Source organism: Leptonychotes weddellii, chromosome 2, assembly GCF_054177405.1.
Source record: "Leptonychotes weddellii isolate Sample4059 chromosome 2, ASM5417740v2, whole genome shotgun sequence".
Classification (NCBI taxonomy): domain Eukaryota; kingdom Metazoa; phylum Chordata; class Mammalia; order Carnivora; family Phocidae; genus Leptonychotes; species Leptonychotes weddellii.
This window is the reverse complement of record NC_138370.1, coordinates 41446610-41472229: the sequence shown is the minus strand read 5'-3', so window position 1 is coordinate 41472229 and position 25620 is coordinate 41446610. Positions and strand designations below refer to the sequence as shown.

Genomic DNA, 25620 nt, shown 5'->3' with positions numbered 1-25620 from the left:
GGTTTTGGATGGACAGAGATAAAGTCCTTGCCCTTGGCAGTCTTGTAGTCTGGAAGGGAATCTAATTAGTCATATTAATGAACAAACCACTTTACTTAATTATGACGGCACAAAGTGATGAATTCTTTTTGCATGTGAGGGAAGCTTCAGAGAGGGCACTTGAGCTCAGCAGTCACCAGAGAAGATTGTTGAGAATGGGACCCCTGAGCACTGTTCTAGGCCAGAGAGCAGCAAAGACCCAGAGGAACGAAGGAGCCAAGTGTTGGGGGAAGGATGAGTCTTCCAGGGTGGCTGGAGGGAAGGGGTGTGGGGTGTAGAGGAGAGGGGCACAGAGGTAAGCCTGGAAAACTTGGGGGTTGGGCTTGAATACTATTCTTCCTGGGGAAGCTCAAAGGATAAAAGGGACTGGGGTATGTGATAGAGAAAGTGTGTCTTTAGGCAGAGGAGCTCAGGAGCACAGGGTGGGAGCACAGGGACAAGGCATAGGACTGGAGCTGGAAGGGGACTGGGAGGGAGGGCTGGGATCACTGAGTCATGATCAGCCCAGCGCTGTAGAAGGCTCCATTGGAGAACCACTGATTCTCTGCTAGATGCAAACTTTAAATTCTGCAGATTCTGACTATGGGCCAGGGGAGCTTTAAGACCGGTTTGCAGTTAAGATTGGGATGATAGGATCAGGATGACAGCTTACAGATAATCAGCCTATGCCCTGATTTTACAGACGAGGAAATAAAGGCTCAGAGAGAGGAAGTAATTTGCCCAAGACCACACAGCTACTGAATGGCAGAATTTGAAACAGAGGGCAGGTTCCTACCTTCCCGGCTGAGGCTCTATCTCTCCCCACAGCACCTCCTCTAATAGTTCTCTAAGATAAAGGCAGTCCCAATGTCCTTCCCCTTGGTAGTCTGCTCAGGTCCTGACATGAGGGCCAGGGTCTCAGCTCTTGGAGTGCAATCGCCAGCCTTGGCTAGTACAGGCTAGGCCCGGAGAGCAACAGCCTAGGGAGGCAGCCAGCCTCTCTCCCTGGATGGAGCCATGGTCACTGCCAGTTATGATAAGCTGGGCAGCCTATCAAAGGCCACTCAGAACAGAGGAGCCAGCAGATCTGGCTCAGAGCACCCTCTCTGAGGAGGTCGGGCTATAGGGAAGGGATGGTTTCCAGCCTCCTCTGCTTGGCCTCAGCTCCCCTGCATTCCTGCGGTTTTGTGAGATTCTCTCACAGGGAGTGACTAAAGACTCCCCACTTTTTAGGGAGAACAGAGCACAATGCCCCCTCCCCCATCTCTCTAGCTGCCAGCCATGCCTTCCCTAAGCTAAGACTATTATGAATTCATGTGTCTGTCTGTCTGCCACCTTGAAGTCATGACACTTTAGGCATGCCACCTGAACTCTCTGAGGTCCCATTCTCATCATGGGAGGGAGTTGGTGGGGGGGGGCAGGGATGCCACCCCACCCACTCCTAAATTCAGTAGCTCTAGGTAAGCTTTTTTATGTCTTCTGCCACTCTAACTTGACCAAATCCTGGCAGTCAGAGCCTTGTGTAGGGCCCGAAATTTGCAGTCCTCTTCTCATGTCAATAAACATTTAGGAAGCACCTGCAGTTGCCCGGGACCATGGGAATACGAAGGTGAAAGAGGCTCTGCCCTTGGGGGAGCTTGCAGCCTGGTAGCCTACGATCTTCCACAACCTGATTGAATAGCGAGAAGCTTCCCTGGATAGATTATAATTTGGGAAGTGGGAGGGAGCAGTTGTTTTTATTTTCCTGCCTAAATGTGAGTCCATCCACATAAGGAGGAGGTTCAGGACCCATAGTTGTATGGCCTTAAACCGATCTTTTGCATCTCAGGGGTCTATTATCCTCTCTGTAAAACAGTGAAGTTTGTCTAACTCTAAAGATTGATGGCTTTAAAATAATGATCCATAAAGCCAAGAGATCCATGGACAGAGGGTTGAGGATACTGAGCAGGTGGGGACTCCAAACCCTCCATCTCCAGTTCAACTAAAGCAGTTCAGTTTTTAAAAATCAATTGGAAATCTTCCTAATATTTCATTTGAAAAGGGTCCACTGCAAAAACAAACTTGAAACCCAAGATTTCTTAGCCTCAGCACTGTTGACATTTTGAGCCAGGTAATTCGTTGTTGTGGGGCTGCTCTCCTGGGCACTGAAGGATGTTTAGCAGCATCCTTGTCCTCTACCCACTACCCACTAGCTTACCCCAAGTCATAACAATTAAACATGTCTCCAGGGGCGCCTGGGAGGCTCAGTCAGTTAAGCATCTGCATTCCACTCATGTCATGATCGCAGGGTCCTGGAATCGAGCCCCACATCAGGCTCCCTGCTGAGCAGGCAGCCTGCTTCTCCCTTTCCCTCTGCCCCTCCCCTGCTCATGCTCTCTCTCTTTCTCTTTCCCCTGCATGCTCTCTCTCTCTCAAATAAATAAATAAAATCTTTAAAAAATATATTAAAATGTCTCCAGAGGCTGCCAGATGTCCTCTGGGGTACAGAATTGTCTCAACTTAAGAACCATTGGCATAAAGTAAAATAATGGTTTAATTAGCAAGTCACAAACTTGTTACACCTCTATGAGCAAAGTGCTGTCCTGAGAAACCTCAGAAAAAACTCAATCCCTGAGCTGGACCAGCTTTTCATTTATATGGAGAGGTAAAACAAGTGAAACAGTACAGTAAGAGAAATGTCACAAGGCAGCCCACGATTACTTGTCACATAAAAGTTGCATATCTAATAGAACAATCTTTATGATTTTAATCAATTGTAATTTCTTGTCCATTGCCCTTTGCAACTTGAATCCTAAGGTCCTGGCTCCTTGCCCCCACATAGTGGCAGTGTGCTGAATATGCAGGGGCAGTCAAACATGGAAATGATGCCCTCTGCTGATAACTTTGTGGTCTGGATGCATGACCAGAACTAGTTCTGGAAAAACAATAATTTTCCCTAGAAGACAACTGAGGTAAAGCAAGCCAGTGATGGATCTGGGGCTGGAGGTCTGATTTCTTGAATTCTATCAATCACTAATGCCGCAAATATCTATGAATCCTTTAAGAGGGGCCAAGCACTGTGCCTAAGGTGATGTGAATTTTCCACTGAAAAGTGCAGCCTCTTCCCATCAAGTACCTCACAATCTAGGGGTGGGGTGGGGTGGGGTGGTACAGAGAGCCGATCCTATACAATAACTCTGAGAGGTAAGTAGGTAAGTCCAGGTGCTGCAGGATGCAGAGGTGGGGTGTCCAATCCATCCTCACGTGGTCATTAGCAGAGTCTCAAAGGGCAAACGGAGGTCAAGCAGAGGTTGTGGCAAGTGCAAAGGTCTTGAGGGATAAAAGAGCAAGTTACATGTGAGGAACTTCAAGAAGCTCAGCCTTGAGCTGGTACATGGAGAGTGCGGTGCGGAGAGCTGAGAGGTAGGACTGGAAGAGAGATGGGGCAGAGCACAGAGGACATGAATGATACATTAAGGGGTCATGTCCTCTACAACTGAGACGCCACTTATGTTCCTAAACCTACTGTGGTTATGTTCCACAGACCATTGATAAATGCTCAGTGATCTGGGTGATCAGTGACATCGAAAGAGTTTCTGGAGGGAGAGCCCATGCAGACCTTCTGAATGAGAGCATCAAAGCCTGCCAAAGGGGCTTCTGCCGGGACGTTGCCCTGGTGGTCACTAAGACCGACAAACTCCACCTGCCGGAATATCTAAGGTACTGGGCTGGGCTCGCCGACCTGTGGGCTTTCCTCCGTGGGTCCCGACTTCCGCAACAACAGAGCTTTGACCCCTGGACATTCCAGACCCAGGGAAATAACTGTTGGGGATGAAAGAGAAGTCTGGGTAACTTCCTAGGACATTAGGACCCTTGGGTAGATTGTCTTGGGAATCTGAACATTGTGGCCCCTCTAACAGAGTAGCTGCTCAATACCCAGTAGGCTGACGCTATACAGGGTGCCACTCGTGTGTATGAGATGCAAAGAGCACCTCCTGGAGGTGTGCCCGCCCCTGCAGATATGCAACGTGTAGACGCCTCCCCAACTGGTAGACACTTTCTATAATACTGTCTGGCACTGCACAGCTTTGAAGTGTCAGATTCTGTTTCAGATTTTAAACCCATTTGGAGCAAGGTTCTCGATGTTTCAGAATTTGACCAAAAGTAACAGCATTCTTACAGAGTCAAATTCTGACAAAATTTTAGTGGAAGGTAAGCCTTTTAGAGTTTAATAGATGTTAAGATATGCTGGTTTCTGCATGGATCCCTGTACCTCCATAACCAAGAAAGCTGTAACTTCTCTTCTCTATCGGCACACTTTGCAAGTATCAACTGGTCTGTCCTGGGAACACGGGGCACATAGTCACCAGATATAACGTTGTTAATGCTTCTCTAATAAGAGCATCCTTACTGGTCACCTGTCGTCTCTGCCCTTCCCCCACACCCACTGAAACTTGAATCCGTGTCTCCAGGAATTCACTAAGCAGAGACAACTTCCTGGGTAAAGAAATAGGCCAAGGATTTTCCCCCAGCTTCTTGCTTTCGTGGGCTAGGTTGGAACTAAAGCTTCATTTTTTTTTTTTCACCTGCAGGCTCCCTTCACCCTGTCCCCTGCCCCAGAATAGTATCTGTAGCTCTCCCTTCCAGTGTCAGCTCTGCAACTGAACATGATTCAGTGGGATTTATGAAACCTTTATTGAACACTGTAGTAGGGGCTGCAGATTCAAAGGGGCATAGAGCCTAGTCACTGAGCCCACTGTCTTATAAGATGGTTAAAGGTTATAAAAGAGGAACAAGCAAAGTGGCTATGGGGATCCAGAGAGAGGGGGCTGCATTTTGATTGGGCCAGGGCGGCGGGGTCACAGAAAATTCCACCACCAACAAAGCACTGAGAAATAAAGACACTTGTTTCAAGTGGACGCTGCAGGTGGACCAGAAGAGAGGACATTTGGACCAAAGAGAGCTTATGTAAAGGTGTTAAGGCACAACTGTATACGCTGCTTTTAGGGAACGTTGAGGCTGCTGTGACACATAAAATGGGGTAAGTAATTGTTACAATTTTCATTCCAGGGAAAGAAAAGTGGGAAATGTAAGTACGGACTAGTTACTTTTTTTTTAAGTTCTATTGGTAGATAATTTATATACAAAAAATTGCACACATTTCATGTAACAACTTAATGAGTTTGGACATATGCATGAACTAGTTATTTTTAATAATACTTTTCATGATTAATGTTATAAAATTCAAATACATACACATTTGTCTGGCCCAAATGAAGATATGCCAAAAACAATTGTGCAGCTTATCACCATATCACTCTTGATAACCCTGGACCCTTTGCCGTGCTTTCATTTCTTTCTCCAATCTAGCGAGCTATTTCAAGTCAGCGGGAGGCTGTTCTAGAAAGAAATGAAATGATAAAACTACAATGGAATAGAATTCTCAAGGAAAAACTCCAGGTGAGTTAACAGATTTCCCTATGTATTTTTCGGCTTTTCAACCACTCAAATTTGCAGAAACAAATGTCTGTTGGGTCCTGTGTAGTAGCCACATCAAAAGCTTTGGAGCAGACAGTTTGGAGTTAACTTAGTCCTACTGGTTAATAACTGTGACTTTAGGCAAATAACTGCTCCTCTCTGAGCCTCCGCTTTCTCATCTGTAAAATGAGGAAATGATAACATCTACCTCCTGTGGTTGCTGGAAAGATGGGATGAGCATGTGGTCCACTGAGAAATACGTGCAGGTAAAATCAGAGATCACCACACTGTTTGAGGGTGATTCGCTGGAGGAACGCATAGGGTGCTGTGGGGACCCACGATCTTCCTCAGATCATGCTGGCAGGCGGGGAGGGGTGTTGCAGAGAGGTGCAGGGAAAACTCCTCATGATCCTGGGAAGAATTTTAAAGAACCAGTAGTCTGTAGTAAGGTGAGGAAGTGGGAGAAAGGACTTTCTGCAGGAGCCTTGGGAGATAAGGCCTGAGCTATTTTTTTATTTTTTAGAGAGAGAGATTGAGAGCCTGAGCAGGGAGGTGCGGGGGGATGGGGGTGGGAGTGGGAAGGGCAGAGGGAGAGAGAGAGAAAATCCTAAGCAGTTTCCACGCCAAGTGCAGGGCCGGACACAGGGCTCGATCTCACGATTCTGAGATCGTGACCTGAGCCAAAATCAGGAGCCAGACCCTTAACTGACTGAGCCGCCCAGACGCCCCCCCGAGCTGTGTTTTTCAAGCTTGAGAAATTGTTCTGTGGGAATCTTGGCATTTTCTTAAATTATTTTTGTTATTCTGCCACTAAAATAGTTACAGACATAAAACTCCTTACTATAATTGTCTTATACAAGGATAAAACTGAAACCAATTTTAAGATAAGCTGTAAACAAAACATAGAAGAGATATATCAGGGTTAGTATAATGTGATAGATGTTTTGGTTTTGCTGAAACTAAATCTTTGGTGCAGCATAATAGTAAAAACATATGGCCTGATGTCCAGTTCTATATTTAATTGCATTCTGTCGTTTGAATTCAATTACACTGATGCAGAAAACTTCTGATGTACAAAGTGGAATTGAAAATGTCAAAGCTTTTGTCTCTAATTCAGAATAATCAGACCTCGTACTTAAGCCAAAGGCTTTGACCAACCAATTCTTAAATGCTGGTTTTAATGAGGCAATAACTGAGCAAAGCTGTTCTTATTCTCTTCAGTTGTTCTTGTTGGCATTCAAGAAATATGCATTTAATGAGTACCTCATCATATTGTTTCTGGAAACAAAAACAAAATACTTCAATATACAATTCACAACTATATCACTAATAAATATGGCGCTTTGGTGTGTGTATGAGATAGGGTCTGGACAACAGTGAGTCAGCTTGCGGGGGGACTATTGTTCTATTATCATATAAGTCTTTTTTAGGTCTACACACCTACACCTCTGAGAGCCAGGTGATACCTTAATTCTCCAACCACTTTACTTCAGTCTGAATCAACCCTTCACTTGTACTGCATGGAGCAAATTTAATCTTAATCATAGAAAATATGAGGCAGGGACGCCTGGGTGGCTTAGTCGGTTACTTATCTGCCTTCGGCTCAGGTCATGATCCCAAGGTCCTGAGATCAAGTCCCACATCGGGCTTCTTGCTCAGTGGGGAGCCTGCTTCTCCCTCTCTCTGCTTGTGTGCGTGCTCTCTCTCTCTCTCTGACAAATAAATAAAATCTTAAAAAAAAAGAAATGTGAGGCAGAAGTTGATTATAAAGCAATCATTCATATAGATGTCTATGCTTATTTTTTAAATTTTTTATTGTTATATTAATCATCATACATTACATCATTAGTTTTTGATGTAATGTTCCATGATTCATTGTTTGTGCATAACACCCAGTGCTCCATGCAGAACGTGCCCTCTTTAATACCCATCACCAGGCTAACCCATCCTCCCACCCCCCTCCCCTCTAGAACCCTCAGTTTGTTTTTCAGAGTCCATCGTCTCTCCTATGCTTATTTTTTATTATAAAAATAAAAATTAGGAAAACATATTGTAAGAAAAATGACAGACCCCTGAGACTCCATTTGTAGACCTCAGTCTGGTAATACTATGTATTTTAGAAAGATTATTTTCTCAGCATTAAGGAGAATGGATGGGGGGAGGGGTGGGTGAAGACTGGATGCAGAGAGACCGTTCGGGAGGCTTCTGCTATAATCCGGCTGGAAGTGCTAAGAGCTGAACAAGGCAGTCACCATAGGACTAGAGAAGAGGAGATGTGTTCGAGAGATGTTAGTGAGTTCACATCCACAAGACAGGATGACGACTTGTATGTGGCAGGTGAAAGAGAGCTGGGTGTTCACATTCTCAGATACATGCTTGGAGCTGGTTATTACATAGCATTTTACCTTTGCTTTAGGGTACCTTTAACGAAAACCATCCTACTCCTCCTGTGTGTCTCTCCTTTCCTTTCATGCTATTAACACACTCACAACACTTTTTTTTTAATTGAAGTACAGTCGACACACAATTTTATATTAGTTTCTGGGGTACAACATAGTGATTTGACAATTCTATATATCACAAAACGATCACCACAAAATAAGTCTGTCATCTGTCACCGTGTTATTACAGTATTAGCGACTATAATCCTTATGCTGTACTTTACATTCCCATGACTTGTTTAGTTTGTAACTGGAACTTTATACCTCTTAATCCCCTTCACCTATTTGGCCCATCCTTCCATCCCCCTCCCCTCTGGCAACCACCAGTCTGTTCTCTATTTGTGAGTCTGTTTCCATTTTGTTTTGATTGTTCATTTGTTTTGTTTTTTACATTCCTTATAAATGAAATCATATGGTATTTGTCTTCCTCTGTCCGACTTATTTCACTTAGTGTAATTTCCTGTAGGTCCATCTGTGTTGTTGCAAATGGCAAGATTCCATTCTTTTTTATGGCTGAGTAATATTCCACTGTATGTGGAATATCCATTCAGCCATCAATGGACACTTAGGTTGCTTCCATATCTTGGCTATTATTAATAATGTTGCAGTGAACAGGAGGGTGCATTGATCTTTTCAAATTAGTGTTTTCATTTTCTTCAGATAAGTATCCAGAAGGGGAATTGCTGGATCACATGGTACTCTATTTTTAATTTTTTTCGGGAACCTCCACACTGTTTTCCACAGTGGCTGCACCAATTTACAATCCCACCAACAGTGCACATGGGTTCCTTTTTCTCCACATCCTTACTAACACTTAACTATTTCTTATCTTTTTGATACTAGCCATTCTGACTGGTGTAAGGTGATATCTTGTGGTTGTAATTAGCATTTCCATGGTGATTAGTGATGGTGAGCATTTTTCATGTGTCTGTGGACCATCTATATGTCTTCTTTGGAATGATGTCTACCCAGTTCCTCTACCCATTTTTAATCAGATTATTTGTTTTTTGGGGGGTGTGCCCAAGCATGAGCTCTTTATATATTTTGGATATTAACTCCTTATCACATACAGGATTTGCAAATATCTTCTTCCATTCAGTAGGCTGCCTTTTTGTTTTGTTGACAGTTTCTTTCTCTGGGCAAAAACTTTTTAGTTTGATGTAGTCCCAATTGTTTATTTTTGCTTTTGTTGTCTTTGTCTGAGGAGATAGATCCAAAACAAAACAAAACAAAACAAAAACAAAAACAAAAACAATGTCCAAAAGTTTATTGCCTATCTGGTCTTTTAGGAGTTTTATGGTTTCAGGACTTACATTTAGGTCTTTAATCCATTTTGAACTTATTTTTGTATATGGTTTAAGACAGTAGTCTAGTTTCATTCTTTTGCATGTAGCTGACCAGCTTTCCCAACACCATTTATTGAGGAGACTGTGTTTTCCCCATTGTATATTCCTGCCTCTTTTGTTGTAGATTAATGGACCATACAAACATGGGTTTATTTCTGGGCTGTCTATTCTCTTCCATTATCTATGTGTCAGTTTTTGTGCCAGTACCATACTGTTTTGATAACTATAGTTTTGTCATATGGTTTGAAATCTAGATGCATGATACCTCCAGCTTTGTTTTTCTTTCTCAGCATTGCTTTATCTATTTGGGGTCTTTTGTGGTTCCATACAAATTTTAGTATTATTTGTTTTAGTTCTGTGAAAAATGCTGTTGGTATTTTGATAGGGATTGCCTTGAATCTGTAGATTGCTTTGGGCCGTATGGACATTTTAATGATATTAATCCTTCCAATCCATGCTAACACACTTAACAACACTTCTGACATCCGTGTTGGGATTTTTTTCCCACCCTAAGCAATTCTCTGTGACACTATGATTTTTTTTTTTTTTTTTAGTTAACATATAATGTACTGTTAGTTTCAGGGGTAAAATTTAGAGATTCATCACTTGCATATGACACCCAGTGCTCATTAACATCCCATGCCCTCCTTAATGCCCATCACCAGTTACCCCATCCCCCCACCCACCTCCCCTCCAGCAACCCTCAGTTTGTTTCCTACAGTTCAGAGTCTCTTATGGTTTGCCTCCCTCTCTGTTTTTATCTTATTTTATTTTTCCTTCCCTTCCCCTATGTTCATCTGTTTTGTTTCTTAAATTCCACATATGAGTGAAATCATATGGTATTTGTCTTTCTCTGACTGACTTATTTCACTTAACATAATACCCTCTAGTTCCATCCACATTGTTGCAAAAGGCAAGATTTCATCCTTTTTGATGGCTGAGTAATATTCTCTCTCTGTGTGTGTGTGTGTGTGTGTGTGTGTGTGTGTGTGTACATATGCCACATCTTCTTTAGTCATCTGTTGATGGACATCTGGGCTCTTTCCATATTTTGGCTATTGTGGACATTGCTGCTGTAAACATTGGGGTGCATGTGCCCCTTTAAATCACTATTTTTGTATCCTTTGGATAAATACCTAGTAGTAGAATTGCTGGGTCATGGGGTAGGGCATCCTACAATTTAACCCAAGCTGAAAATATCTTCCTGGACATAGTATCAGATCCCACAGGTGAAGGGCTCAGTCCCACAAGACTGCTCCCTACTTCAGATGCCAACTGCAAATAGTAGGTCCCTAGGTTACCCACAACTTCTCTCTGACTTGGCTACAAATTGAAGATCCCCATGACCTCCTCCCCCTTGGATACAATTATTTGCTAGAATGATTCACAGAATGCAATGAAATAATCACTTACATTTACCAGTTTTTAAAAATATAATAAAGTATAAAAGATACAGATGAACAGCCAGATGAAGAGATATATAGGGAAAGGCCTGGGAGGAGTCCAAATGCAAGAACTTCTGTCCCCATGGAGTTGGAGTATGTCACCCTCCTGTTATGCGGATGTGTTCGCCCACCTGGAAGCTCCCTAACCCCATACTGTTGGGGTTTTATGGAGGTTTCCTCACAGGGGCATCATCAATTACTATATTTCTAGCCCCTCTACCCTCTCTGGAAAATGGGGGTGGGATGGAGTGGGGCTGAAAATTCCAAACTTCTAATGACCTGATCTGTGACCAGCCCCCATTCAGGAGCTCACCCAGAGTTGCCTCATTAGAAAAAGAAGACACTCCTATCACTTAGGAAATTCCAAGGGATTTAGGATCTGTGTCAGGTACTGAGTCAAAGACCAAATATTAGGACAAGAGATGCTTCTAGTGCTCTTATCACTTAGGAAATCACAGTGGTTTTAGGAGCTCTGTGCTGAGAACTGGGGACAAAGACTAATGTTAGAACCAAATATTGTCCTAGCACCCCGATTTATAAGGAATTTAGGAGCCCCCTGTGTCAGAAATGGGGGGAAGAGACCAATACATATACATTTTTTTTCTTATTACTATTACTTATTTTACTTAGTTTGAGGATTATAATAGACTCATGGCTTTTCACAGAATTACTGTGTTCTTTTTGATGTTCCAGTTCACCTCTTGGCCAATGGGAGCCTGTAATTTAAGCTGGTTCCTTTTAGCCTTACCCAGAGATTTTCAAAAATATTTTTGCTCTTTGACAACAACAAGATACTCAGGCTCCTTTTATTTTTTCCCTGCCCCAAGATATGGAACTACTACTCTCAAAGAAACTTGGGTTTCTTTCAGTAAAAAATAATACTAAAAATAAAAGCTGGGGTGCTAGGGGTCCATATCAAATGATTTCATACAAGCAAAGGAAGTGGGCAGGGTGATATCACTGCAAAATTATTTTAATGACAAAGCTAGAAAAGATAGATTTTTTTTTTTGAAAATGGGGTCATGATTTATATTACTGATCTCAAGCTAACTCCAGCTTTATTATCCCCCTTTGATTCTGCTTTTATCTAGTGTCCCTTCTATTTTGAGCTATAGGCTTTCTCCTCTCTCATATATAATATCTTCTTACAAACTTTAATATCTGTGGTGTTATACACTGTCCTAACCAACCATGTGTGTAAATTGTAACAGTGACCCATCTTTCCATGGGATAATTGGATGAATATCCACTCACCTCTTGGATCCTACTTTCTAGCTGTAACTGTTTCTACATCTCTTTTATAATAATACAGAACCTGCATACTGTAGTCACTTCACTGGCACTATAAAAATATTTCTCTGTACTATAATAACAAACATAAGTGCTAACTAATCGTCAATAATTTTTAGAAGAGGTATACAGAATTTAGAGCAAGATTTTAAATAATGTAAACACCTAGACACAGTGAGGCATACTCCTTTCTTTCAATTGTTCTAAAACCCTACTTAAATTTAATTCCACATCAGTTTTATCTCCCAATAGAAAATAGTTTCAACTTTCCCTAAACTTTTTTGCTAGAGTCAAAATTCTATCAGAAGGGGGGAAAATTTAATCTTGGCAGATCCTTTGTATAATTTCAGCCCTGACTGTAGTGTGTGGGGCTGCTGGAAGCTTACCCAGGCATCTCTATTCCAGCCTTGACTGCATGGGCTTACAGCTTGCCAGACATGTGGTCTCTCGCCTCTCCCAGTGGACTACTCACTCAGCTCTTTTGTATCTTTGCATCAGAAAGAGATTGACAACTCTCTACAGTTTTCTGCTGCCCCCAAACACCCATGCACACACACACAACCCTTTATGGTTTTTCTCTTTTTCTTTCTTTCTTCCTTCTTTTTTCTTTCTTTCTTTCTTTCTTTCTTTATTTCTTTCTTTCTTTCTTTCTTTCTTTCTTTCTTTCTTTCTTTCTTTCTTTTTTAGATTTATTCATTTGAGAGAGAGAAAGAGAGGCGAGGAGGGGCAGAGGGAGAGGGAGAGAGAAACTTTAGCAGATTCTGTGCTCAGCATAGAGCCCGATGCGGGGCTCGATCTCACGACCTGTGATCACAACCTGAGCTGAAACCAAGAGTAGGACGCTTAACTGACTGAGCCACCCAGGCACCCCTTCTTTTCTTTTAAGTGAGAATAATGAAAGATTATGGAACAATATTTGTGTCTAATCCCAGTGTGACTTCTCTGTGATCATGATTTTTCTAATCATAAAAAAGATTTCCTCACATTCTTAAGTCCTTGACATTTAAAACCATGATTTACTTAAATGTCGCTCTGCTTTTAAATGTGTCTGATTACTCACTAAGCACCCAGCTAAGAAACTTGTATTTTCACAGCACCTTTGCCCCGTGTTGTGTGGCGTAGGTAAATATTTAACAACCAGCCCTCTGTTTAAAAAGAAAAGAAACAAACAAAAAAAGCCCTGATTTCTAGCATTTGCTGATCCCCAAGGTGTAATACTCCCACCATTGCCAAGTTCAAGCTACCAGGGTGATGTCACTAAAGGCGGAGCCGGGGAGAGCTGTGAATGGGCTCTTAGGAACAGGTGCAGCCGGCTCTAGCCCGTTGCCGCCTTTGCCGGAGTTGGGCTTTTTTTGTGTTTTTTCCATAAAGCATCCCGGTACTTTTCCTCTCTCTGAACATTTCAGTACACTCTGAACTATTTTCTCTACACATTTCCTTCTAGAATTGCTATTCTTAACTCCCAAGAGAATAGTTTCTATGCAGCGGTTTTCTTACAATGTCCATCCTTGTGAGGTGTGGACAGATGGGAACACCTGATGTACAGGTGTGCTGTGTTCTTTAAGGGTTGAAAGTGAGTGAGCGGAAGCTTGCTGAAGGTTCTTATAAGGCCTGCGCATTGTTTCCTTCACCATGTTTGAGTTATTTTGTTCCCTGTGTGTTTCTCTCACTTCAGAGAAAACTGCCTGCTGACTCCAAGGTTCTGGAGGCTTCCGATCTGGTGTACACAGTCAGCGCCCAGGAGTACTGGCAGCAGGCTCTCCTCACTGAGGAGGAAACTGGTAATTTATATATATTTTTTATCTCAGTCACTAGAATTCTCAAGATGAAGCTCGGCACATTGAATTACCTCTCTAGAATTTTCTGTGTGTCATTTCCAGCTTGTCGCAATTTCTATACCTGTTAGCCGATGTATCTGTTTTTCTCTCTGCATTGTTGTGGTGCCTGAGACCACAGTGTCTCTTTTCATCCAGATTTTACCAAGAGTTGGTAGAGGTCAGAGATTGGGTTGTCATTTCGAAAGTATTTGGCTTGTAATTCATCACTCACCCTGCTACAAGTATTAGACATGTTTACCCGGCATCTATTGTATGCTTTGTCTCTGAGGAGGAAAAAGCAGAAGACATGACCCCTTTCTTCACAGAACTTAAAATCTAGATGAGGAGCTAGTACTAAGGCATGTGTAAAAATCAAGGTACAAATAAGGCTTAGTTAAATGGTGCTGTGAATACAATAGAAGCCCAGAGAACCTAGAGGTCTGTGTGACTGGAGCACTCAGTGTGAAGTGGGCGAGCAGGCAGGCTCTGAGCTTGACTTTGATCCAAGCTTAAAATGGCTTAAGACGGGCATGCATTTTACCTGATGTGTCTGCGTGGGAGAGGAGGTGAAGGGCCAGAAGGTGTAAAGTGTTCCTAGAAATGGGGGAACTTCTTGAACAAGGATATAAAAGAAATAATCAGCATGGCATACGCAAGGAATGATACAGAAGAATTTCCACTTATGGGAATAACAAGGAGAAAAGTAGGATGACACCTGTTATCTTCTGACCAACAAAAGGTTAGGACTAAGAGGAATTTCTAATCCAAAATCCCATTCAGCAGAAATTCTCATGGAAAATCTAGGGGGACGGAAGAGCTGAGACTCTGGGATTGTGAGCACCTTTTGTTCAACTCTTTGTAAGTAGCAGTCCCGAGGGAAGCACCAATGTTTCTAACCAGCCTGCACTTTTCTACTTAGTTGGACTTGTACCACTAAATAAAATTAATATTCATCATTGCTGACTTGCCCATTCATTATTGTTGATCCTAGACATGGAAAAAACATCCCCTAGAAAAGTTGGTATAGTGGGCAGTCAGCCCATGTAGGACCTCAGCTGTAGCTAATTCAGACTGCCATTCCGATCTGTTCATTTTTGTGAATTCTCTTTGCTGTGAACTCTGGCCTTTTAAAATTGTGCTGCCTGTGAATTCCAGAAATCCCCAGGTTAAGAGGCTATATCAGGAAAAGACTCCTGGACAAGAAGAGGAGGATGGTGACCAAGTATGTGACTGAAGCCTTTGGTTTATTGCTCCTCACAGACAGTTTCAACTGCACGGAAAACCTGCCGGTATGGGAGATACTTATGTGTGTGCTCTGCCTCCCAGCCTGGGCAGAACATTCCCTTTACCAAGTTTGGAAAATAACTTACAATATTTTTTCTTTTCATATCAAAGGAAGATAGTAAGCTCAGAATATCTAAAGAAGACAGAGATAATTTGAGGGTTACAATGGTGACATTTGAGTAAAAAAGAAAGGAATAATATTTTGCCTGACAGAGGGGTTGAGAGGAAAATGTAGAAACGATCAGCAGCTACTTTCACCTCTCCTGGGACCTTGAATAAGATGGAATGTGTTTAAGCAATAACAGAATTGATTTGTTTCACCCTCGTAGAATACCAACAGTTCTTGGTTATCCTACAGAGGCATGGTTAGGCATACAGTCCAAAAAATTTCATCTGTCTATGGATTTTCTTTATGCCCCGGTGCTGTCAGAATCTCAAACTCAGAGCAGCCTAGTACAATAATGTGAGAGAGGAAGGGAGCTAGCAGGGACATTCAGCAAAGAGTTTAGATATATATCTTCACGATCTTGAATGCTGGCCTTCCGAATGACCAGTTCCAAATACTCTTCTCATAGGAATGGGCAAATTTATCTCTTTGATGGATTATTTATTTATTTATTTATTTAAAGATTTTATTTATTCATTTGAGACACAGAGATACAGAGAGAGAGAGAAAGCATGAGCAAGGGGAGAGGCAGAGGGAGAGGGAGAAACAGGTTCCCTGCCCCTGAGCCAGGAGCCTGATGTAGGGCTCGATCCCAGGACCCTGGGATCATGACCTGAGCCGAAGGCAGACGCTTAACCATCTGAGCCACCCAGGCACCCCAGGATGATTTATTTTTTTACCCTAAAATAAGATGGATTGGCTGCTAAATTAGAGGCAGGGGAGAGTTTTCGAAAAAAAAAATCTGTCATTTCAATCAATCACCAACTATACTGCTTCTCTGTGAGTCATTTGCATTTGAATTGCATTTGAATATACAATCAGGCAATCATATATTAAAACAGCCTGCAGGGGCGCCTGGGTGGCTCAGTCGTTAAGCGTCTGCCTTCGGCTCAGGTCATGATCCCAGGGTCCTGGGATCCAGCCCCGCATTGGGCTCCCTGCTCAGCTGGGAGTCTGCTTCTCCCTCTCCCTCTCCCCCTGCTTGTGTTCCCTCTTTTGCTGTGTCTCTCTCTGTCAAATAAATAAATTTAAAAAATTTAAAAAATAAAATAAAATAAAATAAAACAGCCTGCAACAACCTGCCTAGGAAACCAACCTCTTATCTACAACAAACAGTGCAGGAGGGCAGCCTGCTGTAAGTTACATTCATAGGGAGTCAGACTGCCATCTCTAGGAACAATCCAAGAAGCTAAGCAATGATGTCTGTAACAATCAGACCCAAATGGGCTACTAATGCACCCTAATGAATCACATAGGATCCCCGCTTCTAATTAGCCCACCCACAGCTCCCCTATGCCAGTGGCCTCTGACGGGGGCGTGCCTGGAGCCTTCCCACTCCTCCGCCTGCCTTTGAATCTCTGCCAAACACAAGTGATGGTGGCTGACTCTCTTTCTCTAGCAAGCTCTGGATAAAGAGCCTTCGCCTGTTCTCATCTGGCTGGTGTTTATTTCCATACTTGCTATCAACCATCAGATTTGCCCCACCAGATTGTCCAACTTTTTGTTATGCCGAACAAGGAAGGGGCAAAGAAAGTGAACCAGTAGGGCTCCCTGAGGGGTCAAGGGGCTGGTTCTGAGACTGTGGGAAGGTACCCCTGGGCTGGCCCTATGGCGTGGCCAGGGGAGGCAGATAATGGAGACCTGACTTCAATGTGAAAAGTAAGTAATGCCAACTGTTGACGGTCTTTGCAGTTTTGGTCAAATGTCTGCATTTAAAAAATTCTATATAAAAATGACATACAGACCAAGGTTCCCTGTCTTTTTTATCATATTTCTTATGCCTTGTTTTGGCCTAGTTCTTTGAGGGAAAACCAAAAACAACAGCAACAAGTTGGAATCTTGAGATTTTCTAACTTAACTGTCCTCTGAAATACCAGGGAAGCATTTGACCTTCTAACTTCCCGAAAATGTTCTTCAGGGTGAAAATTGCCTCTCTGCCCAGCAAAAGATTGCTTTTGGAAGTGCTAATGGAAAACAAATCAGATGTGGTGCTGTGTGTGGTTGGTTTGTTTTATAAACACAAGGACAAGGCATTTTGCAATCAGAGAAGTGCCTGCCCGGCGCTCTTCTCGGCTAAGGGGGAGGGGCAGCCCGTGGAGGGACTCTGTGCCATCCTCAGGGCCAGGCTGTAGGCGACAGAAAACACAGAGGAGGGTGCTGATTAGCACTTTTGGGGTAGCCCTTCACATGGGCGTCAGCCAGCACTTTTCCTCAAAACCCTTTGGCCTCAGATATTGGTCTCAGTCTTAGTTCATTGATGGGAAGTTGGAAGGCAAGAGTTTTGTCAGTTCCTTTGCATTCTGAAAAAATGTGGTGATTGATCATTTTTTAAGATTATGATTCAAACCAAAAAAAAAAAAAAATAGAGTCTGGGTAGTTATTCTCCCATCCAAGTACTAACTAGGCCCGACCCTGCTTAGCTTCCGAGATCAGACGAGATCAGGCGCGTTCAGGGTGGTATGGCCATAGACTGGGTAGTTATTGATTCTAAATGAACAGGGATCTAGTCATTCTTTTTATGAATCAGTAGGAAACTGATTATGACATCTTAATGTCAAATGAGCCCTGCGTTTATTCGTAGGAGATGTAAGCCTTTCCCCTTCTTACTGTTCTTTTATTCCCAGACCTGCCCTTTCTTATCATTCTTTTGTTTATTTAACAACGATTTGTTGAGTATGAGACTTTGTGAGAATCTTGCCCATAGAGTTTCTGTTGGTGACATCTTTCTTATTTCCTTTTGATCACCAGTAACACCACAAACTCAAAAGAATCCAGAGGGGGGCGCCTGGGTGGCTCAGTTGGTTAAGCGACTGCCTTCGGCTCAGGTCACGATCCTGGAGTCCCGGGATCGAGTCCCGCAACGGGCTCCCTGCTCGGCGGGGAGTCTGCTTCTCCCTCTGACCCTCCTCCCTCTCATGCTCTCTGTCTCTCATTCTCTCTGTCTCAAATAAATAAATAAAATCTTTAAAAAAAAAAAGAATCCAGAGGGCACTCTGAAAGAAAAGTATGACTTATAGAATTCTTACCAGTGAAAAACTATAAGAATCCATGGAATAGTCTCCATAAACTCTAAAACTTATGTATTCTAAGTCTCGAGAAGTATGGGGGTTTGAGGTTGTTTTCAGGAAGATTCAGCTTCATTCACTTCAATGCAGTCAAGATCTAGAAAAGATCTAAGTCGTTTGTGTAAGGTCACACATCAATTTGAGAGCGATTTCCGTCATCAAATTTGGAATAGAATTTAAAACCCCACATTATCTAGCAATTTCTCTGTGGCCTTCATTCACTCCAAAATGTTTATCAACTGCACACTCTGTGCCGTGCCTTGGAATGAACAAACATGAATAACACAGTCTGCAGATCCTTCAGCAAGTTCCTAGCCCAGGGAAGGAGATATGGAATGAGACAGACATAGCACAGCAGGAGGAGGGCTGTAATGCAGGGATGTACAAGATTCAGTGGAAGCACAGGAAAGAGAGCCCCAATTCCACCCAGTGGAGTCAGGGGAGGCATCACATGGGGAGTGCCTTTTGAGCTTTGTCTGGAAGGATGGGAAGCATGTGTAAAGGCATGGGGTACAAAAGGGATGACACATTTGGAGAATGGTATCAAGTTCAGGAGCAGCTACCCTGGGATGGGATGACATTTTGGGCAAAGAGCTGGTGGTGCTGGAGAAGTTGGCTGAGTCCTTGCTGTGAGGAGCCCTTAAGTGCTGAGCTAAGTAGTGTGGCTTCCATCTGCTGTAGGCATTGTGATTCTCAAGATTCTCACACACGGAATAACACTACAGAGTTCCCAGTTTGAAATCTAGAGGTCAAGGCTGTCTCTCCCTTGTATTAATTGAGTAGATCTTTTCCTCTTCGACTAGATTATATTCTCCTTTGAAGAAAGGACCATGTCTTTATTATTGCGTCCTGTAGCTTTGTTCTTCAAAGTGTGGTCCAGGGCCCAGAAGATCAGCATCACCTGGGGGCTTGCTAGAATTGTAGAATCTCAGGTCCTCAGATTTGAACAAACTCTCCCAGTGACTTATACACATGTTAAAGTTTGAGAAACTAGATTCTCAAAAACTGTGTTGTGCACAAAGCCTACTAATGTTTGTGGAATCAGATGTCATTGAAAAAATATGTTTTAACAGCATTTGGATTTTTATTTGAGTAGTTATTCCCTCAAATAGCCTAATGGATTAGATACCTAAAGTAAGTTGCAGGAGGCATATATATATATTGTGCTCTCCAACCCACAAAGCTTAAGGAGGTCTGTCCACTGAGGGATGCTTTACTGGGACAAAAGAAGTCAACTGAGGGTGATTAGCTCAAGCCAAATCTTGTGTTAGTGGACAAGCATAAAGGAAGCAAAATTTGAAGAGAGAGTGCCCTTAGGGAGGGGGTGGCCTCATGCTTCTTATGGCCCTTGTCCCTAGAACGAATACTTGCACATGAGTGGACTGCGGAGATTTGTGGAAGAGAAGATACAGCTGCTGGAGAAGGCCATTGACCAGTGCTTTGCCCACATAGAGCAGCCTCTGCAAGAAGGAGTCCAAAATGCCAGGACTTCCTACCGACGGATCCTTGGGGCATGCCTGGTGGTGAGTGACCCTCTCCAGGGAGGACCTGTGATATTCGGTGACATCTGCCTTATCTCCATGCTCTTTTTGCACTATTTCATGGCTTTTGAAGGAAATAAAGAGCTAAACGAGAGTAGGAGAGAGTGAAAATTGTATACAGGAAAGCCCATACAGGGAACTGTCCGATTGTGCATCGCGAGGACCCAGGAGAGAACTGAGGGTCTTGTTTTGAGTGCCAGCTCTACCCATCATGTACGGCATAGCCCCGGGTGAGACCTTCAACCCATTTAAGATTGTGGGTGTTTTCCTCTGTAAAATGGGATGCTAAATACTCACCCTACCTATCTTAGGGTTGATAGAAATGCCAATTAGATTACATAATAAGGAAACATCTTGTAACCTCTCAAGGGGCCTGCAAATTGTTGTTTTATCTCTTAATTACTTATATGAGGTAGCTGAAGGATAAAGATGTAAGTGCCAGGCTGTATTTATCTAAGGCTAAGGGGTGAAAAAAAGAGGCTTCTCGTATCTGTTTGCTAGGGCTGCTATAACATAAAATACCATTGACCAGGTGGTTTAAAGGGCAGACATTTATTCTCACAGTTGTGAAGGTTAGAAGCCCAAGATCAAGGCAGTGCAAGGTTGGTTTCTCCTGGGGCTTCTCTTTCTGGCTTGCACATGGCCACCTTCTAGCTGTGTCCTCCCACAGTCTTTTTTCTGTGTGTGCATCCCTGGCATCTCTCTCTCTTCTTATAAGGACACCAGTCCAATAGGCTTAGGACCTACCCTTATGCCCTCGTTTAACCCTAATTACCTCCCTAAAGGCCCTATCTCCAAATATAGTCACACCGGGGCTCAGAGCTTTAACATGTCAAGTCAGAGGGATACAGGTCACTCCATGACACCTGTTAAGAGTAAGGAATGATGAACAACACTGCTCACGGGACAAGGATGATACAGAAGTCTCTAGAGCTGGGAGTAGTGCATAGATTGCATGTTGTTGGCATTGTTGTAATATGAGTTGGAAAGTTAGAATGTTAGCAGTGAGAAGGTGGTGTGTAATGGAGCTCTACATTTCCATGGGCTAAAAGAGTATAGAAGTGGGAATGATTCTGGGGTCACTGGAGAGGACTGTTAGAATTTTGACACAGGAGAATGAGAGGTGGAGTGCCTTCCACATGGCTGGGCGGGGGGGGGTGGCTGAGTGTCCATGAATATAGTATGTCACATGCATTCACTCATGCATTCAGCAAATGTGGATAAAATGCTTACTCTGGTGCCAGATACTGTACATTACCTGATTCAGTCCTTATAGCAATTCTGCGTGGTAACCACTTTTATTATTATTTTAATTTTACAGCCTTACAGTGGCTGAACAGCTTTCCGTGGCCACATATGGGATCCACATCTACCACAGGCCTGTCTTCAGAGCCTGGATGCCCAACCCCTACGCTTGCCTATTGCACCTCCCCAACTGTGCTCTGCAAACTATTGCAGCTACTTGTAATTGCCAACCAGTCATGTAGTTTAAAATTTGTCAATCCCCATAAAAGTAGTGAAGCTTGGTCCACAAATAGCCAGCATTACCTTGCCAGCTCCATAGTGAGCCTCCTTGGGAGCAGAACCTCCAGCCCCATTCAGGTGACTGTAACCCCAGCCAACGTCTGATGGAGACTCACGGCGGAGCCCCGAGCCAGCACTGGCCAGCTGTGGGGAAAGGTCAGCCCGGGCATGAAGTCTTTCGACATCCACCCCTCCACGCACACACAAACATAACTTGGCCACATAAAAGTGGGCTTTGGGCCTGGAACACTTCCTTACCGAGAGATAAAAGAGCCCTCAGCCTGTGCTGGGCTTATCGCCTTGCTTGGGAATATTGTTCTCTGCTTTATGCTCAGTGAGTACTTCTTTGTTCTGCTTAGCATAGGCGTCCAAGGCCCTTAGGCAAGCTCCCAGTTTTCTGTATTTCAGATCCCGGGTCCTTGTACTGCACACAATGTGGGATGTGTGCAGGAGCATCATCCGCAGTAGCTGTGGTGTGGGTCTGCTGGCCGTAGGCGACCCATGCATTGCAAAGGCTGGATCTTGTGCACATTTTTTCTCCTCTTGCTGTCAGTAAACGCTGTACCACCTGAGCCTAGTGTGCAGATTGTCTGTTCTCGGTGACCTTGACTCATGCACTCGTCTCTTCTCTGCCTTTTAATCTTAGACGCACAGCCTGGCTATCTTGTGAACCGCGAAACAGCGGCCAAGCCATATCTGAATTCCTGACCCACAACACTAGTGAGCGGTATTCAATAAATGTTTTTTGTTGTTTTAAGCCATTAGGTTTGAGGTAATTTGTTTCATAGCAATAGATAAGTAAGTCACTCTGGGGGAGAACGGCTTCTTTATGATGCTAAAAGACCCCAGATCACCAAAAGTGAGTAAGTGCGTTCTGCGAAGGTGAAGACACAAAATGGAGACCATTCCTTTGGTCTCCATGAAAGGAAGGAGCAGTTCGGCCATCTCCAGGCCTTCACAAATTTTCCCATGAATTCTCCTGTCTCATCAGTTCTGTAATGGCATTTTTCTCGGTGACTACAAACATGTCTAAGGTGTGTTTGATAGGCCACTTTCCTCTCTGATCAGAAATTTGGGCAAACATTTATATGCTGACATCATATCATTATGTAACATAGCAAAATAACCTAAAATGTATAATAATAAGAGAGTGGTGACATGAATTAGGTTATATCCACTTGATTTTATATTTTGTGGATATTGAAATAATTTTTGAAAGTATTTGCAATGAATTGAGGAAATGCCCATGTTATAATATTAAGTGAAAAGGACAGAATATTAAAACATATATGGTATGATGCCAATCATATCTTACAACACAGCCTTGCATTTGAAACAGAGTTCCTTAAAGCATATATCATTGATCACAAGAACCTCTACTGAAATTTTGGTCAGTGCCTATATATTTTTATTCTCTTTACTAAGGATCGCCATCTGGGTAAGATTTATCAATGTCTCTGTGGCTCTCGCTTCATCGTATTTTTTTGCCTCTGATTTGTGAATTTATTTCTCTGGGAAATAAGTATTATGAAGATGTACAAATCAAATTACATTTCATTAGACATGTAACAAAAAGTATTAAAAAACAACTTCAGGCTTGCTTGGAAAATTTGAAACCTACACCCCACTAGGGTCGTAGCACATTTTCATTTAAAAATTGCTCCTTTAACAAATACACCAGATGGTGAGAACATCAGGATGGATAAGACACCGTGCCTGCTTCCAACAAGCTGCTGTTCAGGCAGAGAAGCGCAATAAGTAAACAGACAATTATAAGCTGTACGAGGAGATCGTGATCAAAAGCACAGGCTTCTCTGGAGCTTGAGGCATGACCACTGTGCCCTCTGTCCAGCTTAAGCATATGTTAAAAGATCATGTCGTCCCTCCTCTTCCCTGTGATCCTTGGTCGTAGGCTTTGGCCAAAGGCAATCTGATTCTGATCCCGTGACACTCTAGTTAACGTGTACTAACTAGAGTAATGTACTAACTCTACTATCTTATTGTTTAATTACCTAGAGGAGTAGAGGAAACCAGGGCTTTCACCAGACTCTGAAAGCTGTTTGCCTGAAGAATGGCATCTATGCCTCCCGGACCCTCGCAAGAATAGATCTGAACGAAGCCATCACTCAGCCCATCTATGACCAGATCGATCCCGTTTTTGGAGGCATTTTTAGGTAAAGGATTCTTTCTCTTGCTCCTTCGTGAACAAACAACTGAAGAGCATTGGGCCCGAGTCTCATCTCTAGAAGAATTTGTACTTTGGATCTGGAAGTGTAAAGAGTAGCTTGCAACTTGAGGAGGAAAGCTTAGTCTCTGGCAAAACACAAAAGCCTTCTTGGTTTGGTTTACTTAATTCCTCATGGTGACCTGGAGTGCAGATGGAGATGTTGCTTTCAGACTAATATTGTGATTTCCAGTATTTTTCAAATATCTCATACATGCAGCAAGGGATACATTTTCTTGTGGCTCAGAGCCCCGGGCGGGTTATTTTGGTTGGAGAGTGTGGAGTTAAGCAAACACAGGGGCTTTATAAATTTTCCTGAATGCAAAAAGGCAAAGAGGCTGACCCATGACTTTGTGTTTGTTTTTGATATACTGCGTGCTCACTCACTTACTAGCTGTGTGAGCTTCACGGTGCCTCCTTCCTTCCTTGACCTTTAGTCCTTTTCTCAATCAACAGAAGCAGACTCTCCTCATCCCCCAGTGCAGGAGCCTACCCCCAGGCCCCCTCTTTCGCCTCTGGCATTTCGCCACCTGCTGCTACTTGAACAGTTCTACCTTTGCTAGATTCTTACTCAGTGTTCCCCTGCCCTGCCCCCATCTTTCTTTAAACTCCTTTGGGATCATGCCATTCCATCTACTCTACCCCTGTTTACAAGTCTATAGCATAAACTCCAAATTCCTTAGAATGGCATTCAAGGGGCGTCTGGGTGGCTCAGTTGGTTATGCGTCTGGACTCTTGATTTTAGCTCAGGTTGTGATCTCAGGGTCGTGGGATCCAGCCCCACGTTGGGCTCCATGCTCAGCAGGGAGTCTGCTTGGGATTCTCTCTCTTTCTGCCCCTCCACCAGCTCTCTCTCTCTCTCAAATAAACAAATAAAATCTTAAGAAAAAAGAATGCAATTCAAGACATTCCACCTGCCTCCAAGTGGCCTTCCCATTCTCTCCCCATCCTGTTTCTCAGTGCCAGCCTCCATCTCCAGCCAGCCTGGAGGTAGCAGGGAGCAACTGAGATGTGTCAGGAGCTGTGCTAAGCACTGTGCATGCATGATCTCATCAGATCCTCTCAATAACCCTCTGAAGTAGCTTCTATTTACAAGGGGACAAGCTGAGATTCAGAGGACTGGATGCAGCTTTTCCAGTGTCACTCAGCTCACAGGTAGAGAGCCAAGATCTCAAACCTATGCCATCTCCTCTATAACCTGCTGCTTCTTACTGTTGGGAGGTTCTGAAATTTTGTTAACTATGTTGTCCCCACGGGGAATAACTCCTCCTCCTTTTTGCTTCCCCAAAACTTCCCCATCTTTTAAGATGTAGTTCAAGTCTCACCCTTTCAAGTGGCAACCCCCTGGCGTGGGGAGACTGACTTTTGAGGTTGAACAGATCAGTGTCCAAAGCCTGGCTCTGCCACTTACTAGCTGTGTGGCTGTGCACCCATCAGCAACCCTCTCTGAACCTCAGTTTTCTTGTCTGTAAAATGGGCATCACTAGACTGGTTTCATAGGTTTTGATGTCCAGGACCTGGCACGGCACAGTGCCTGGCCCATGATAGGAATTGGATTAACTGTTGGCTCTCCTCCCCCTGGCTTAAAAGCGAATAAAAGGCGGACCAGCTAGTTCCTTCTTCGTTTTAGCCCCACAGTAGCCGCTGTTGTCTCAACATTTTATTTTGTTTCTTCTGTAGGACTGGAAAGCCCACTGGCTCCACTTTGCTGCCTCACATAGAAGCTTTTAAGGACTCTCTGCAGGAGAAAATGATGGAGATTGGAGTAAGAAATGGCTGGAAATATGATAGCTACAAAAAAAGTTTCCTGATCCAGGAGGTGAGATGGTTGTAAAGGGGAGAGAGGGCAGTGAGGTTGGGCAGTGGCTTTCTTCCCAGCATGAGTTTGGAGGTGTTATGGGTCTCACCCCCCTTGTGCCCCTGGAGTGTCCAGGTCTGGGCATGTCTCATAGCAGGTGCTCCGGGACACAAAGCACGGTGGGATGGCGGGGGGGGGGGGGGG

At 43.5% G+C, this 25620-nt stretch overlaps 1 protein-coding gene across 1 annotated transcript in view; it reads left to right on the top strand.

Moving 5' to 3' along the window:
• NUGGC (nuclear GTPase, germinal center associated) overlaps positions 1–25620 on the top strand; it is a 51026-nt gene that overhangs the window by 18665 nt on the left and 6741 nt on the right. The window contains exons 9-16 of the mRNA XM_081812905.1: positions 3542–3717; positions 5068–5086; positions 5368–5457; positions 13673–13778; positions 14970–15103; positions 19688–19852; positions 23411–23568; positions 25299–25437. Of these exons, the coding sequence (XP_081669031.1) occupies positions 3542–3717; positions 5068–5086; positions 5368–5457; positions 13673–13778; positions 14970–15103; positions 19688–19852; positions 23411–23568; positions 25299–25437 (987 nt within the window). The remainder of the gene's footprint in view (positions 1–3541; positions 3718–5067; positions 5087–5367; positions 5458–13672; positions 13779–14969; positions 15104–19687; positions 19853–23410; positions 23569–25298; positions 25438–25620) is intronic.